Source organism: Pristiophorus japonicus, chromosome 12 (genome assembly GCF_044704955.1).
Source record: "Pristiophorus japonicus isolate sPriJap1 chromosome 12, sPriJap1.hap1, whole genome shotgun sequence".
In the NCBI taxonomy this organism is placed as follows: domain Eukaryota; kingdom Metazoa; phylum Chordata; class Chondrichthyes; family Pristiophoridae; genus Pristiophorus; species Pristiophorus japonicus.
In genome coordinates this window covers 70,340,947-70,355,294 of record NC_091988.1, presented here as the reverse complement: position 1 = coordinate 70,355,294, position 14,348 = coordinate 70,340,947, and the positions used below count along the sequence as shown (strand labels likewise).

Here is a 14,348-nt window from a genome sequence, read left to right as displayed (position 1 = left end):
AGACTCTGTCTGCTCTCTCAGGTGGATGCAAAAGATCCCTATGTGTAGAGCGAGCTTTACTCTGTATCTAACCCGTGCTGTACCTGCCCTGGGAGTGTTTGATGAGACAGTGTAGAGGGAGATTTACTCTGTATCTAACCCGTGCTGTACCTGCCCTGGGAGTGTTTGATGAGACAGTGTAGAGGGAGATTTACTCTGTATCTAACCCGTGCTGTACCTGCCCTGGGAGTGTTTGATGGGACAGTGTAGAGAGCGCTTTTCTCTGCATATAACCCTTACCTCATCTTCATTAGAACTGTATTTCTATATTTTTTTTTTAAAGTTAGTACCGTCAGCAGAGTAAGAAGGTACAAGAGGAAACATCTAACAAAATATTACTTCAGCTGTCCCTGTGCATTCATGCTTTCATTCTGTTATTTTTCAGTTCACATTCAGAGAAGCTTAAATGGACAGTACAGTAACGTTTAAATCCTCGTCCAAACGTGGCCGCCATCCGTACTTGACACCACAAGAGGCGAAAAAACGGCGTTTGGAGCGCTACCGTATGCGGAGAAAGCGGATGGTACATATCGGCGAGGCGGCCGAAAGCTGGCAGCATCTGAGGTTGGAGCTGGATTTCGAGAACGACGCATCTCTCGCCGAATTCCTCATTGATTATTACAGGTCTGCTATCCTCGTACACATTGGCCCGAAAATTGCGGCCTCTCCGGGTGGGTATGACATGCGCACGCACCCGAAGGGGCCTCACAAATGCTGGTTCTCGGCGCGCAAGGCGCATGTGCCGAGAAGCGGCTTGTGCGCTGTGTCACAATGTCTTTTGACAGATCGCACGCATCCGCGGGAGAAGGGCATTCGCAGGCGGAGACTTGGGCTATTTGCCCAACTCGTGCCTTTAGCCTGTTTTTACCAGCATAAGAGTTTTAAAACATTGAAAAATTAAATGTTACTACAGGTTGAACCTCCCTTATCCGGAACACTCGGGACCTGGCCTGTTGTGGATAAGGGATTTTTATGGACGAGGGGTGGTCACGTTAAATTGGATGGTTCAGGTACTGAGCAAGGGGATATCGGGGCTGGCTGGCTTGGGGCTGGGAGTACGGCAGAGAGATTACGACGGAGGGGTGGGGGGTGGCAAGCAAGCGATTGCGGGAGTCGGCAGCGAGGAAGGACTTCAATTTGTTCATGTCGGAGTTCTGCACATGCGCCACCCGGTGGCCAGGAATGGTTCTGGACATGGGGTGGTTCCAGATAAGCGAATTCTGGATAAGGGAGGTTCAACCTGTACTTATTTTTATATTAAAAATCCTGTCTATGAAGGTAATTTTATTTTTAACACTATTAAAACTTTTTTTTACATTTCAAAAAAAAATTGTCTCTAAAACATTTAATGAATGCAATTTCTATTAATTTTTAAAAAGTGAAGTGTTTTTTTATTTATGTTTGTGTTTTATTTGATTTTGGGGTCATCATCATAGGCAGTCCTTCAGATTCGAGGAAGACTTGCTTCCACTCCTAAAGTGAGTTCTTTGATGGCTGAACAGTCCAACACGAGAGCCACAGACCCTGTCACAGGTCAGGGGAAGGCGAGGGTGGCACCGATTTACCACACTCACCTTCCGCTGCCTGCGCCTGATCTCTTCACGCTTGCAGCATTGAGATTCGAAGAGCTCAACGCCCCCCCGGATGCACTTTCCCCACCTAGGGCGGTCTTCGGCCAGGGTCTCCCAGGCGTCAGTGGTGATGTCGCACTTCACCAGGGAGGCTTTGAGGATGTCCTTGTAACGTTTCCGCTGCCCATCTTTGGCTCATTTGCCATGAAGGAGCTCCGCATATAGCAGTTGCTTAGGGAGTCTCGTGTCTGGCATGCAAACTAAGTGACCTGCCCAGCTGATCGTGTGTGGTTAGTGCTTCAATGCTGGGGATGTTAGCCTGGGCAAGAACACTGATGTTGGTGTTTCTGACCTCCTAGGGGATTTGCAGGATCTTGCGGAGACATCGTTGGTGATATATCTCCAGCGACTTGAGGTGTCTTCTGTAAGTCGTCCATGCCTCTGATCCATACAGGAGGGCGGGAATTACTACAGCCCTGTAGACCATGAGCTTGGTGTTAGGTTTGAGGGCCTTGTCTTCGAACACTCTTTTCCTCAGGCGGCCGAAGGCTGCATTGGCGCACTGGAGGCGATGTTGAATCTCCACATTAATGTCTGCCTTTGTTGTCAAGAGGCTCCCGAGGTATGGGAAGTGATCCACATTGTCTAGGGCTGTGCTGTGAATTTTGATGACTGGGGGGCAGTGCTGTGCGGCGATGTTAAGCGTAAGACCCATGCTTTCATATGCCTAGGTGAATACATCGACTATATCCTGGAGTTCAGCCTCAAAATGTGCGCAGATGCAGGCGTCGTCCGCATACTACAGTTCAACGACAGGTTTGGGTGGCCTTGGACCTGGTCTGGAGGCGGCGTAGGTTAAGCAGCTTCCCACTGGTTCTGTAGTTTAGTTCCACTGCAGCAGGGAGCTTGTTGACAGTGAGGTGGAGCATGGCAGCGAGGAAGATTGAGAAGAGTGTTGGAGCGATGACGCAGCCCTGTTTGACCCCGGTTCGGACGTGGAATGGGTCTGTAACAGATCACGGCCTGCATGTCATCGTGGAGCAGGTGAAGGATGTTGACAAACTTTTGGGGGCACCCAAAACGGAGGAGGACGCTCCATAAGCACTCACGGTCGATAGTGTCAAAGGCCTTTGTAAGATCGAAAAAGACCATGTATAAGGGCTGCGCTGCTCCCTGCAATTTTTCTGCAGTTGTCATGCTGCAAAGATCATGTCCATTGTTCCCCGTAGGGGACGAAATACACACTGTGACTCCGGGAGGAGCTCCTCGGCCACAGGGAGAAGACGGTTGAGGAGGACTCTAGCGACAACCTTCCCAGTGGTTGATAGCAGGGAGATTTCTCTGTAGTTGACGCAATCGGATTTGTTCCCCTTTTTAAAAATGGACACGATCACTGCATCTCTGAGATCATCCGGCATGCTCTCCTCCCTCCAAATGAGAGAGATGAGGTCATGCATCCGCACCACTGCGCTTCTCCACCATATTTTAGCGCCTCAGCAGGAATTCCATCCGCACCCATAGCCTTGTTATTCTTGAGCCTTTTTATGGCTTTGCCTACCTCGTGCAGCGTTGGAGTTTCACTGAGGTGTTGGCGGGTTGTATGCTGCGGGATCGAATTGAGAACACTCGAGTCAAAGGCAGAGTCTCAATTGAGGAGATCTTCAAAGTGCTCCTTCCAGCGGGCCCTGACAGCCTCGATGTCGTTGATGAGTGTTTCTCCGTTCTTTGCCAAGAGTGGGGTGGGGCCTTGGGAGTTTGGACCGTAGGTGGCCTTGACTGCAGTGAAGAATTCTCGTATTTAGTAGCTGTCGGCTAGTTGTTGTATCACCTGCGCTTTCTCCATCCACCACCTGTTCTTTAGGTCCTGGGTTTTTTGTTGGACCTCAGCCTTGAGCCATCTGTAACATTGCTTTGTAGCTCCCGAGTTTGGTTGTTGCTTGAGGCTCAAAAATGCTCTGTGCTTACGATCTATTAGCTCTTGGATCTCCTGCTCGTTTTCATCAAACCAGTCCTGGTGTTTTCTAGTTGAGTAACCAAGTGTCTTTTCACAGGCACTGGTTACGGAGGCCTGGAGGGCAGACCAAGTGCTGTGGGAATTGAGCATCTCAGGATCATCAAGGCACACCAGATTGGCTGTGAGGCGCTGGCTGTATAGGGCTCTCTGAGCTGGTTCTTTAAGTGCCCCGACATTAATTTTTTTACGGCACTGCTTCTGCTGTCCCCTCTGCTTTGGGGCTATGTTAATATTGATGATGGATTGGATTAGGTGATGGTCCGTCCAGCAGTCATAGAAACATAGAAAATAGGTGCAGGAGAAGGCCATTCGGCCCTTCGAGCCTGCACCACCATTCAATAAGATCATGGCTGATCATTCACCTCAGAACCCCTTTCCTGCTTTCTCTCCATACCTCTTGATCCCTTTAGCCATAAAGGTCAGCTCCCGTCATGGCGCAGGTGGTGCGCACATCCTTGTGATCCTTGGCTCGGACGATGACATAGTCCAGCAGGTGCCAGTGTTTGGAGCGAGGATGTTGCCGTGATGCCTTGTATTTGTACCTCTGGTGGAATAGGGTGCTGGTGATGAGGAGTTTGTGTTCTAGACATTTTGTCAGGAGTAGAGTGCCGTTGGAGTTGGATTTCCCTGCCCCCTCTCTGCCAATCATGCCTCCCCAGAGGACTGTGTATTTGCCGACCCTGGCATTAAAGTCTTCTAGGAGGATCAATTTGTTGTCCTTGGGGACACGGGACAGGGGTGTCTCGAGGTTGGAATAAAAACCCTCTTTACCCTCATCCGTTGCATCGAGTGTTGGGGCGCACGCTCTGAAGACTGTGGCGCATTGGTTCCGGGATAGGGTAAGGCGAGGGTCATCAGGCGTTCGTTAACCCCACAGGGGGAGTCTTTGAGGCGGCCGAACAGTTCATTTTTGACAGCGAAGCCGACTCCATGAAGGCGGCATTCTTCCTCTGGTTTTCCTTTCCAGAAAAAGGTGTAACCTCCACCATGTTCCTTGAGCTGGCCTTCCCCTGCCCACCGGGTCTCACTTAGGGCGGCGATGTCGATGTCAAAGCGTCTAAGTTCCCGGGCAACGATGGCGGTGCGGCGCTCCGGCCTGTCGCTGTTGGAGTTGTCCATTAGGGTTCTGACGTTCCAGGTCCGAACTTCATATTAAATGAGTGGAGATGCCTGTACGTGAGTTCAGTAGTATTCCCATTGATAATAATGGGAACTCGGAGCTCCCATTACTATGAATGGGAATACTACATTATGATTGGTGGTCCAGGCCCACGGGATTCCAAGATACACATACACTCCTGGAAGACATGTTCGCGTAAAATGGACTGCGCAACGAGGCCTCGGAGCGCAATCCTACGTACCTCCGGGACCACTAGGGATTTTCGTAAGGAAAATTTCGGTCGGAGGCCTCCGCCCACCGGAAGCTTCCCACCGCAATTTCCCCCCCCCCAATGTTTCACGTCGCCTATAACACATTCATTTTTTCATGCAGCAAGTGTAATTTCATTAGTAAAAATGAGCTAATAATGAAAAGAGGCAATGCTATTTTTAGTGTGAACTCTTCTTTTTCCAATCTGTAGGTCGCATAGTGTCTCCATGATGATGGATTCAAATCCAAAAGCAAGGAGTGGAGCTGTTGACCGTAAAAGTTAGTATTTTTAAAAAATATATTACTTGACATGTGCAAATCCCCTGTCCCAGATGCTGTTTTCCTCTCCCTGCTTCCTTCACTGTCTCCAGCTCGATCTCGCCCTTTCCCAGGAGCTCATGTCTGTCAACTCCTTCCCTCCCTCACTCCATTCTTATTCCTACAGTCCACAGGCATTTGAAACCTACGCTTGTTGAGTTACCTCACCTTCTCCAGCTTTTCTCAAACTCAGTGGCGTGCCCTTGCACAGGTCCCAGACTCTTCAACTTGGCTCTCAGTTTGAAAATCAAAAGCCATAGGATTGGAGTGGACAACCAGGCTGTGACACACTGCGACGGTAATTTGCAACTATCATCTGAGTGCCTGAAAGTGTTATCGAAACACAGGGTCAACCTTAGAACCATAGGGCCAAAGATTCGGTGGTTTAACGCCACGAGTTACAGGCAAACAATGGTGAAAGAGCGGCTGCTACCAATCTTTCACCAGCTGGTGGCAGGTCCCACGGCGCCCTCCATTTTGGTCCTCTCCGTAGCGCTACCGGTAAATATTAGCACCAGGCAAAAAAAAATGGCGGATTGGTGACGTCATTCGGCGTGCAATGGCGAATTAATGTCACTTCAGCCAACATCAACCCTAACGCTGAGTTCATCGCTGGGTCATAACCACGCCAGGGAAACTCAACGTGTAACGAGGCTAAGGGCTAGAAATTCAGCTCAATTGCAGCCTCCCGTTTGCGACCGGATGCGGTGCTGTTATCGACTCCCGCCATATTGGGCGGGAGTTTAGCGGCTTTGCATCCCGAACTTCTGCGCTCGAAGATCGTGATGTCATCGCCGTGTGTATCGCCCCCGGCCCCGAAATTCATTGTCACCCCCTGCGTCAGCGCCTGGCGAAAACACCGGCATCTGTAGGAGGCACGGATCGGGCAGCCAGCCGCTACCGGGACGATGATTAAAGGCAAGGTGGCCGAGTCAAAATTTTTTAAAAACTTACCGTTGTCTTCCTGCTCCTGATCCATTTTCTTCACGGGATCCTGGCCGCGATCGCTCCGCCTTGCACTCTGCTGATAGCGCGGCACCCCAGCTCCCTGGTGGTCCAGGTAGGACCCTTTTTCCTACACAGAGTTGGCAGCGTGAGCCCTTCCCTTTAAGTGAGAGAAGGGCCCCTTGGACACGGCAGTGTGTAGTGCTGCTGATGCGTCCGCCCCCTTCAGGAAGGAAGTGGTGCGCTTGATTTAGCACTCCACTTCTTTCCGTGGGCGGTAACCCGAATTTCTGGAGAGCAGCGACACTTCAGTGCCTGACGCGAAGGTTCACACCTCCCGACTGTTACCACCCCCAAACTGAGCGATACTGAATCTTTCCCCCTAAGCACATAAATGGGAGCAGGAGTAGACCATCGGGCCTTTTGAGCCTGCTCCGCAATTCAATAAGATCATGGCTGATCTTCAAGCTCAACTCCACTTTCGCGCCTGATCTCCATATCCCTTGATTCCCCTAGAGTCAGCACCTCTTAAAGAGACACACAAACTTTTCAGGTAAGTTTACATTTAGGCTTGTTGGCTGTTTTTAAAAAAAAAAAAAAAATTGTTGAAGTAGTGGCTTGCTGTAATAGATGTTAAAAAAATATTAAGTGTGTAGTGAGTGCTGCTGGACGCTTTTAAGGCCTCGGATGGTTAAGAACATAAAAATATGAGCAGGAGTAGGCTATTTGCCCCCTCGAGCCTGCTCCGCCATTCAATAAGATCATGGTTGATCTGATCTTGAGCTCAACTCCGCTTCTCTGCCCACTCCCCATAATCCTCGACTCCCTCATCGTTCAGAAATCTGTCTATCTCCACCTTAAATATATTCAATGACCCAGCTTCCACAGCTCTCTGGGCAGAGAATTCCAAAGATTCACGACCCTCTGAGAGAAGAAGTTCCTCCTCATCTCCGTTTTAAATGGGCGACCCCTTATTCTGAAACTATGCCCCCTAGTTCTAGATTCCCCCACGAGGGGAAACATCCTCTCTGCATCTACCCTGTCAATCCCCCTCAGTATCTTATATGTTTCAATAAGATCACCTCTCACCCTTCTAAACTCCAATGAGTATAGGCTCAACCTTCCCTCATAAATTAACCCTTTCATCTCAGGAATCAATCTAGTGAACCTTCTCTGAGCTGCCTTCAATGCAAGTACAGATGTGACGTACGAAATCCGGAAACGTCGGGACCGAGGCCGTTCCGGATTCCGGGTGTTTCCGGATTTCAGAATGTCTTTGCCTGAACAGTGGGAGGTAGGTAGGGGGGGTCGGTCGGGCCGCTGGAGGTTGGGGGTGTCGGTCGGGCCACCGGAGTCCAAGGGTGTGAGTCGGGTCGAGGCCGGGGGGGGTCGGTTAGGCTGAGGCCGGAGGAGATCGGTCAGGCCGCAGGACGTCGGGGGATGGCCGGAGGTCGAGCAGCTGGAGGTTGAGCCGGAGGACGGGGAAGGTCGGAGGAGGTTGGGGCAGGTCGGGCGGCCGGAGGCCAGTTCCAAGGCCTGGGGAGGTTGGGCAGCCAGAAGATGGAGGAGGTCGGGCCGGAGGTCGGGGAAGGTCGGGCGGCCAAGGCGTGGAAGTCCGGATTTCGGAACATTTTCTGGTTTCCGGACGATCCCGCTATGGCCCGGTGTCCGGATTCCGGAACTCTGGATTTTGGACGTCGCACCTGTTTATCCTTCCTTAAATAAGGAGACCAAAACTGTAAGCAGTACTCCAAGTGTGGCCTCACCAATACCTTGTACAGTTGTAGCAGGAATTCTCTGCTTTTATACTCCATCCCCCTTGCAATAAGGCCAACATTCCATTTGCCTTCCTGATTACTTGCTGTACCTGCATCCTAACTTTTTGTGTTTCATGTACACTGACCCCCAGATCCGTCTGTACTGCAGCATTTTGTAATTTATCTCCATTTAAATAATAGTTTGCTTTTTTATTTTTCCTGCCAAAGTGGATAACCTCACACTTTCCCACATCATATTCCAGCTGCCAAATGTCTGCCCACTCACTTAGTCTGTCTATATCACTTTGAAGATTTTTTGTGTCCTCACAATTTGCTTTCCCACCCATCTTTGTATCATCAGCAAACTTGGCTACATTACACTCGGTCCCTTCATCCAAGTCATCAATATAGATTGTAAATAGTTGAGGTTCCAGCACCGATCCCTGTGGCACACCACTAGTTACTGTTTGCCAACCAGAAAATGACCCATTTATCCCGACTCTCTGTTTTCTGTGAGTTAGCCAATCTGCTATCCATGCTAATATATTACCCCCAAACCCATGAGCTTTTATTTTGTGCAGTAACCTTTTATGTGGCGCCTTATCAAATGCCTTCTAGAAATCCAATGCACCACATCCACTGATTCCCCTTTATCCACCTTGCTCGTTACATCCTCTAAAGAACTCCAGCAAATTTGTCAAACATGATTTCCCTTTCATAAAACCATGCTGACTCTGCTTGATTGAATTATGCTTTTCCAAATGTCCAGCTACTGCTTCCTTAATAATGGACTCCAGCATTTTCCCAACGACAGATGTCAGCCTAACTGGTCTATAGTTGCCTGCTTTCTGTCTGCCTCCTTTTTTAAATAGGGGCATTATATTTGCGGTTTTCCAATCCGCTGGGACCTCCCCAGAATCCAGGGAATTTTGGTAGATTACAACCAATGCATCTATCTCTGCAGCCACTTCTTTTAAGACCCTAGAATGCAAGCCATTAGGTCCAGGAGACTTGTCCATCTTTAATCCTATTATTTTACTGAGTTCTTTTTCTTAAGTGATAGTGATGGTTTTAAGCCACTATTGGGATGTTTTTAGTGTCTTCTATCATGAAGACTGATACAAAATATTTGTTCAACGTTTCTGCCATTTCCCTATTCCTCATTATTAAATCCCCAGTCCCATCCTCTAAGGGACTAACATTTACTTTCGCCACTCTTTTCTTTTTTATATACCTGTAGAAACTCTTACTATCTGTTTTTATATTTTTTATAGTTTACTCTCATAATCTATCTTCCATCTCTTTATTTTTTTTTGGTCGTCCTTTGCTGTTTTTTTTTAAAGTTTCCCAATCCTCTGGCCTCCCACTATTCTTGGCCATTTTGTATGCCATTATTTTCAATTTGATCCCATCCTTTATTTCCTTAGTTAGCCACGGATGCTTCTCCCTTCTCATAAAGTTCTTTCCTTCTCATTGGAATATATTTTTGTTGGAAGTTATGAAATATCTCTTTAAATGTCTGCCACTGCTCATCAACCAACTTATACAAGGAAGGCCTCTGTGAAAACAGAAAATGTTGCACATACCTAACATCCGTTGAGAAAGAAACATAGACCGCGTCTCAGGTCGAGGTGCTGCCTGAGTTGAAGAATATTTCCAGCATTTTATGCTGGCATTACAGATTGACAGCATCCACTCGCAGAGAGAAGGGTAAGATGCAGAAGAAGAGGAAGAAGCAGATGGAAGGATGCATCCCAGACAACCCCTTTGTGCCGGGATATTCCGGATGGAATCATCTGCCTTGGGGTCCCAGTGACCACAATTCCAATTCCCCTTTCAACATTAGTCCCAAACCTTGCGTTCCCTCTGTCACTGACCATTACAGTGTCCTTGTGGCCACAATGCTGAAATAAAAGCCACCACAAAGCAAACTTTCCAGTCCAACTTTATATATCTATCCATCCAATATGACATCAAGAAATCAACTCATCACCCTTATGCATTCTCTTAGTGACTGTCTTGTGTGTGCCTCTGCCTATCCTGCTGATGTCACGCAGTGCCACTCCACTCACTGCAGCATGGGGGATACTGCAAATGGTCTTGCTGATTGACCTTGAGGAGCTGGTGGCTGGGTGTGTCAAATCAAACTTCTTCTTGTTCTTCTTCAGTCTACGCTCCCTCTTCTTAGTTATTCATAGAATGCATACGGGATTGTTTCTTAGAAGAGTATGTTACAGAACCTACAAGGGAGCAAGCTATCTTAGATCTGGTCCTGTGTAATGAGACAGGAATAATAAACGATCTCCTAGTAAAAGATCCTCTCGGAATGAGTGATCACAGTATGGTTGAATTTGTAACACAGATTGAGGGTGAGGAAGTAGTGTCTCAAACGAGCGTACTATGCTTAAACAAAGGAGACTACAGTGGGATGAGGGCAGAGTTGGCTAAAGTAGACTGGAAACACAGACTAAACGGTGGCACAATTGAGGAACAGTGGAGGACTTTTAAGGAGCTCTTTCATAGTGCTCAACAAAAATATATTCCAGTGAAAAAGAAGGGCGGTAAGAGAAGGGATAACCAAGGAAATAAAGGAGAGTATCAAATTCAAAACCAATGCATTTAAGGTGGCCAAGGTTAGTGGGAAACTAGAAGATTGGGAAAATTTTAAACGACAGCAAAGAATGACTAAGAAAGCAATAAAGAAAGGAAAGATAGATTACGAAAGTAAACTTGCGCAAAACATAAAAACAGATAGTAAAAGCTTTTACCGATATATAAAACGGAAAAGAGTGACTAAAGTAAATGTTGGTCCCTTAGAAGATGAGAAGGGGGATTTAATAATAGGAAATTTGGAAATGGCTGAGACCTTAAACAATTATTTTGCTTCGGTCTTCACAGTGGAAGACACAAAAACCCTGCCAAAAATTGCTGGTCACGGGAATGTGGGAAGGGAGGACCTTGAGACAATTACTATCACTAGGGGGGTAGTGCTGGACAGGCTAATGGATCTCAAGGTAGACAAGTCCCCTGGTCCTGGTGAAATGCATCCCAGGGTATTAAAAGAGATGGCGGAAGTTATAGCAGATGCGTTCGTTATAATCTACCAAAATTCTCTGGACTCTGGGGAGGTACCATCGGATTGGAAAGCAACTAATATAACGCCTGTTTAAAAAAGGGGGCAGACAAAAGGCAGGTAACTATAGGCTGGTTAGTTTAACATCTGTAGTGTGGAAAATGCTTGAAGCTATCATTAAGGAAGAAATAGCGGGACATCTAGATAGGAATAGTGCAATCAAGCAGACGCAGCATGGATTCATGAAGGGGAAATCATGTTTAACTAACTTACTGTAATTCTTTGAGGATATAACGAGCATGGTGGATAGAGGTGTACCGATGGATGTGGTGTATTTGGATTTCCAAAAAACATTCGATAAGGTGCCACACAAAAGGTTACTGCAGAAGATAAAGGTACGCAGAGTCAGAGGAAATGTATTAGCATGGATAGAGAATTGGCTGGCTAACAGAAAGCAGAGAGTCAGGATAAATGGGTCCTTTTCGGGTTGGAAATCGGTGGTTAGTGGTGTGTCACAGGGATTGGTGCTGGGACCACAACTGCTTACAATATACATAGATGACCTGGAAGAGGGGACAGAGTATAGTGTAATAAAATTTGCAGATGACACAAAGATTAGTGGGAAAGCGGGTTGTGTAGAGGACACAGAGAGGCTGCAAAGAGATTTAGATAGGTTAAGCGAATGGACTAAGGTTTGGCAGATGGAATACAATTTTGGAAAATGTGAGGTCATCCACCTTGGAAAAAAAACAGTAAAAGGGAATATTATTTGAATGGGTTGAAATTACAACATGCTGCGGTGCAGAGGTACCTGCGGGTCCTTGTGCATGAAACTCTTTTTGAGTTTATCTGTGAACATAAAAAGACATTAAACCGTGCAACCCGCCCTGGATGACACAGCAGACATTTACAAGGCCCCTTTTTTTCTTCTTTTTTTTTTGTTTTTTTTTGGGGCGCTAAAATCAAATTTTTTCCAGTGCCCCCTATAAAAGGGGAGGGGGACACTAAAAGCACCGGCAATTAAAACAAATTAAACTTTAAAACATAAAATCAAATTAAAATTTGGTTGCCGGGCGTGATGATGCACTCCAGTCCCTCCGGTGCCCACCTCTCGCGGAAGGCCGCGAGCGTACCGGTGGACACCGCGTGCTCCATCTCCAAGGACACCCTGGACCGGATGTAAGAGCGGAAGAGAGGCAGGCAGTCAGGTTGAACGACCCCCTCGACCGCCCGCTGCCTGGACCGGCTGATGGCACCCTTGGCCGTGCCCAGGAGCAGTCCTACGAGGAGGCCTTCGGACCTACCCGCTCCCCTCCGCACAGGGTGCCCAAAGATCAGGAGAGTGGGACTGAAGTGCAGCCAGAATTTCAGGAGCAGCCCCTTCAAATAATGGAACAGGGGCTGCAACCTTGTGCACTCAATAAAAACATGGAACACGGACTCCTCCAGACCGCAGAAATGGCAGGCGGCCTGGGAGTCCGTGAACCGGCTTAAAAATTTATTGCACGGCACTGCTCCGTGCACCACCCTCCAGGCCAAGTCCCCGATGAATAGTGGGAGGACCCCTGCATAGAGTGCCCTCCATCGGGGACCCCCGCCTCCTCCGGACGGCAGGATGGTACGCCATGGCGTGTCCGGACGGCAGGCGAGGATGGCAAAGTTGGGAGTGTGCAGGAGCAGCCCGTACAGGAAACCCCTCCGCGCGGAACTGAAAGGCACGGAGGGGATTTCCCCGAGGCGGCTCAAGTTGTGAGGCGCCGGCCCCGAGGGAGGTTCCGGGGTTTGGCGCCAATGAGGAATTCCGTCCGGACGGGGGTCAGTTCGGACGGGATCTCCCCACGTGCTTGAGCCTCCTCGATGCATCTAACAGAGTCAGGGCCCAAAGCTGTTTTTAGCGACTCGATGGCTTCGGCCGCGCGGCGGACGTCGGCTGAATTTAGGCGCCGCGCCAGCGTGTCTGGCGCCATCCAGCCCGCTCCTCCACCATCGAGCAGGTCCCTGACCCTGGTCACCTCACCAGCCACAGCCCTCTCTTCCGACCGCCACATAAAACCTCGGTCGTGGAGGTACGGATTCCCGAGCAGCGGCTCCTGCAGGACGGCCACCACTCCAGCCGGCGGAGAGCTGCGCTTGGTGGAGACTTTGTTCCAGACCCTGATGAGTTCCTTGTAAAAGACAGGCAGCTCCCGGAGGGCGGTCCTGACAGCCCCCAAGTTCACAAACAGGAGCTGCGTATCGTAATTGAGGTCGCGCTGCTGGCGGAAGAAATACGTCGCCAGAGCACACCACCTAGGAGGGGGCTCGACGTAAAGGTATCTCTGCAGGGTCTGAAGACGGAAAGTCGCGAGCTGGGCGCTGACGCACACCAACGACTGACCGCCCTCCTCAAGCGGGAGACTCAAGACCACAGCAGAGACCCAGTGCTTCCTGTTGTTCCAGAAGAAGTCCACCAGCTTCTTCTGTATCTTGGCGACAAACGCAGGGGGAGGGGTCAAAGTGACCAGCCGGTACCACAACATTGCGGCCACCAGCTGGTTTATGACTAGCGCTCGACCCCTGTAGGACAGCACTCGGAGCAGTCCTGTCCAGCGCCCTAGGCGAGCGGCGACCTTGGCCTCCAGCTCCTGCCAGTTCGCCGGCCAGGCTCCCTCGTCGGGGCTAAGGTAGACTCCCAGATAGAGGAGATGGGTCGTGCTCCAGGAAAAAGGCCTGAGCTCCTCCGGCAGGGAGTCCACCCGCCACTGAACCACCAGGAGTCCGGAACATTTCTCCCAGTTGATCCTGGCGGAGGACGCGGCCGAGTAAATCTCATGGCACTCGCGCATCCTCCGCAGGTCAGCGGGATCCTCTACCGCGAGGAGCACGTCATCGGCATAAGCCAGTCCCGTCAACCTCGTCCGCAAGAGGCGCAGGAAAGGCTCCGCGCAAACGGCGTATAACTGGCCGGACATGGGGCATCCCTGGCACATCCCTCTCCTAAAGCGAAGGGGCGCCGTCAAGGACCCGTTAACCTTAATCAGACACTCCGTGGCGGCGTACAAAAGTCGGATCCGGGCGACGAAATGCGTCCCGAACCCGAAAGCGCGCAGAGTTCCGAGCAGATAGTCGTGATCCACCCTGTCGAACGCTTTCTCTTGGTCGAGGGATAGGAAGGCGACCGACAGACCAGCCTCCTGGGAACAATGGATGAGGTCCCGGACCAGATGGATGTTATCGTGGATTGTCCGGCCCGGGACCGTGTAGGACTGGTCGGGGTGGATCA

General features: G+C 49.6%; 1 protein-coding gene across 4 annotated transcripts in view; it reads left to right on the top strand.

Moving 5' to 3' along the window:
• Positions 1–14,348, top strand: part of LOC139277322 (uncharacterized) — a 97,999-nt gene that overhangs the window by 5,773 nt on the left and 77,878 nt on the right. For all 4 annotated transcript variants that reach the window (XM_070895636.1, XM_070895638.1, XM_070895635.1 and 1 more), the window contains exons 3-4: positions 425–663; positions 5,205–5,272. In XM_070895636.1, coding sequence (XP_070751737.1) covers positions 446–663; positions 5,205–5,272 — 286 coding nt within the window. In that variant the 5' untranslated portion in view covers positions 425–445. The remainder of the gene's footprint in view (positions 1–424; positions 664–5,204; positions 5,273–14,348) is intronic.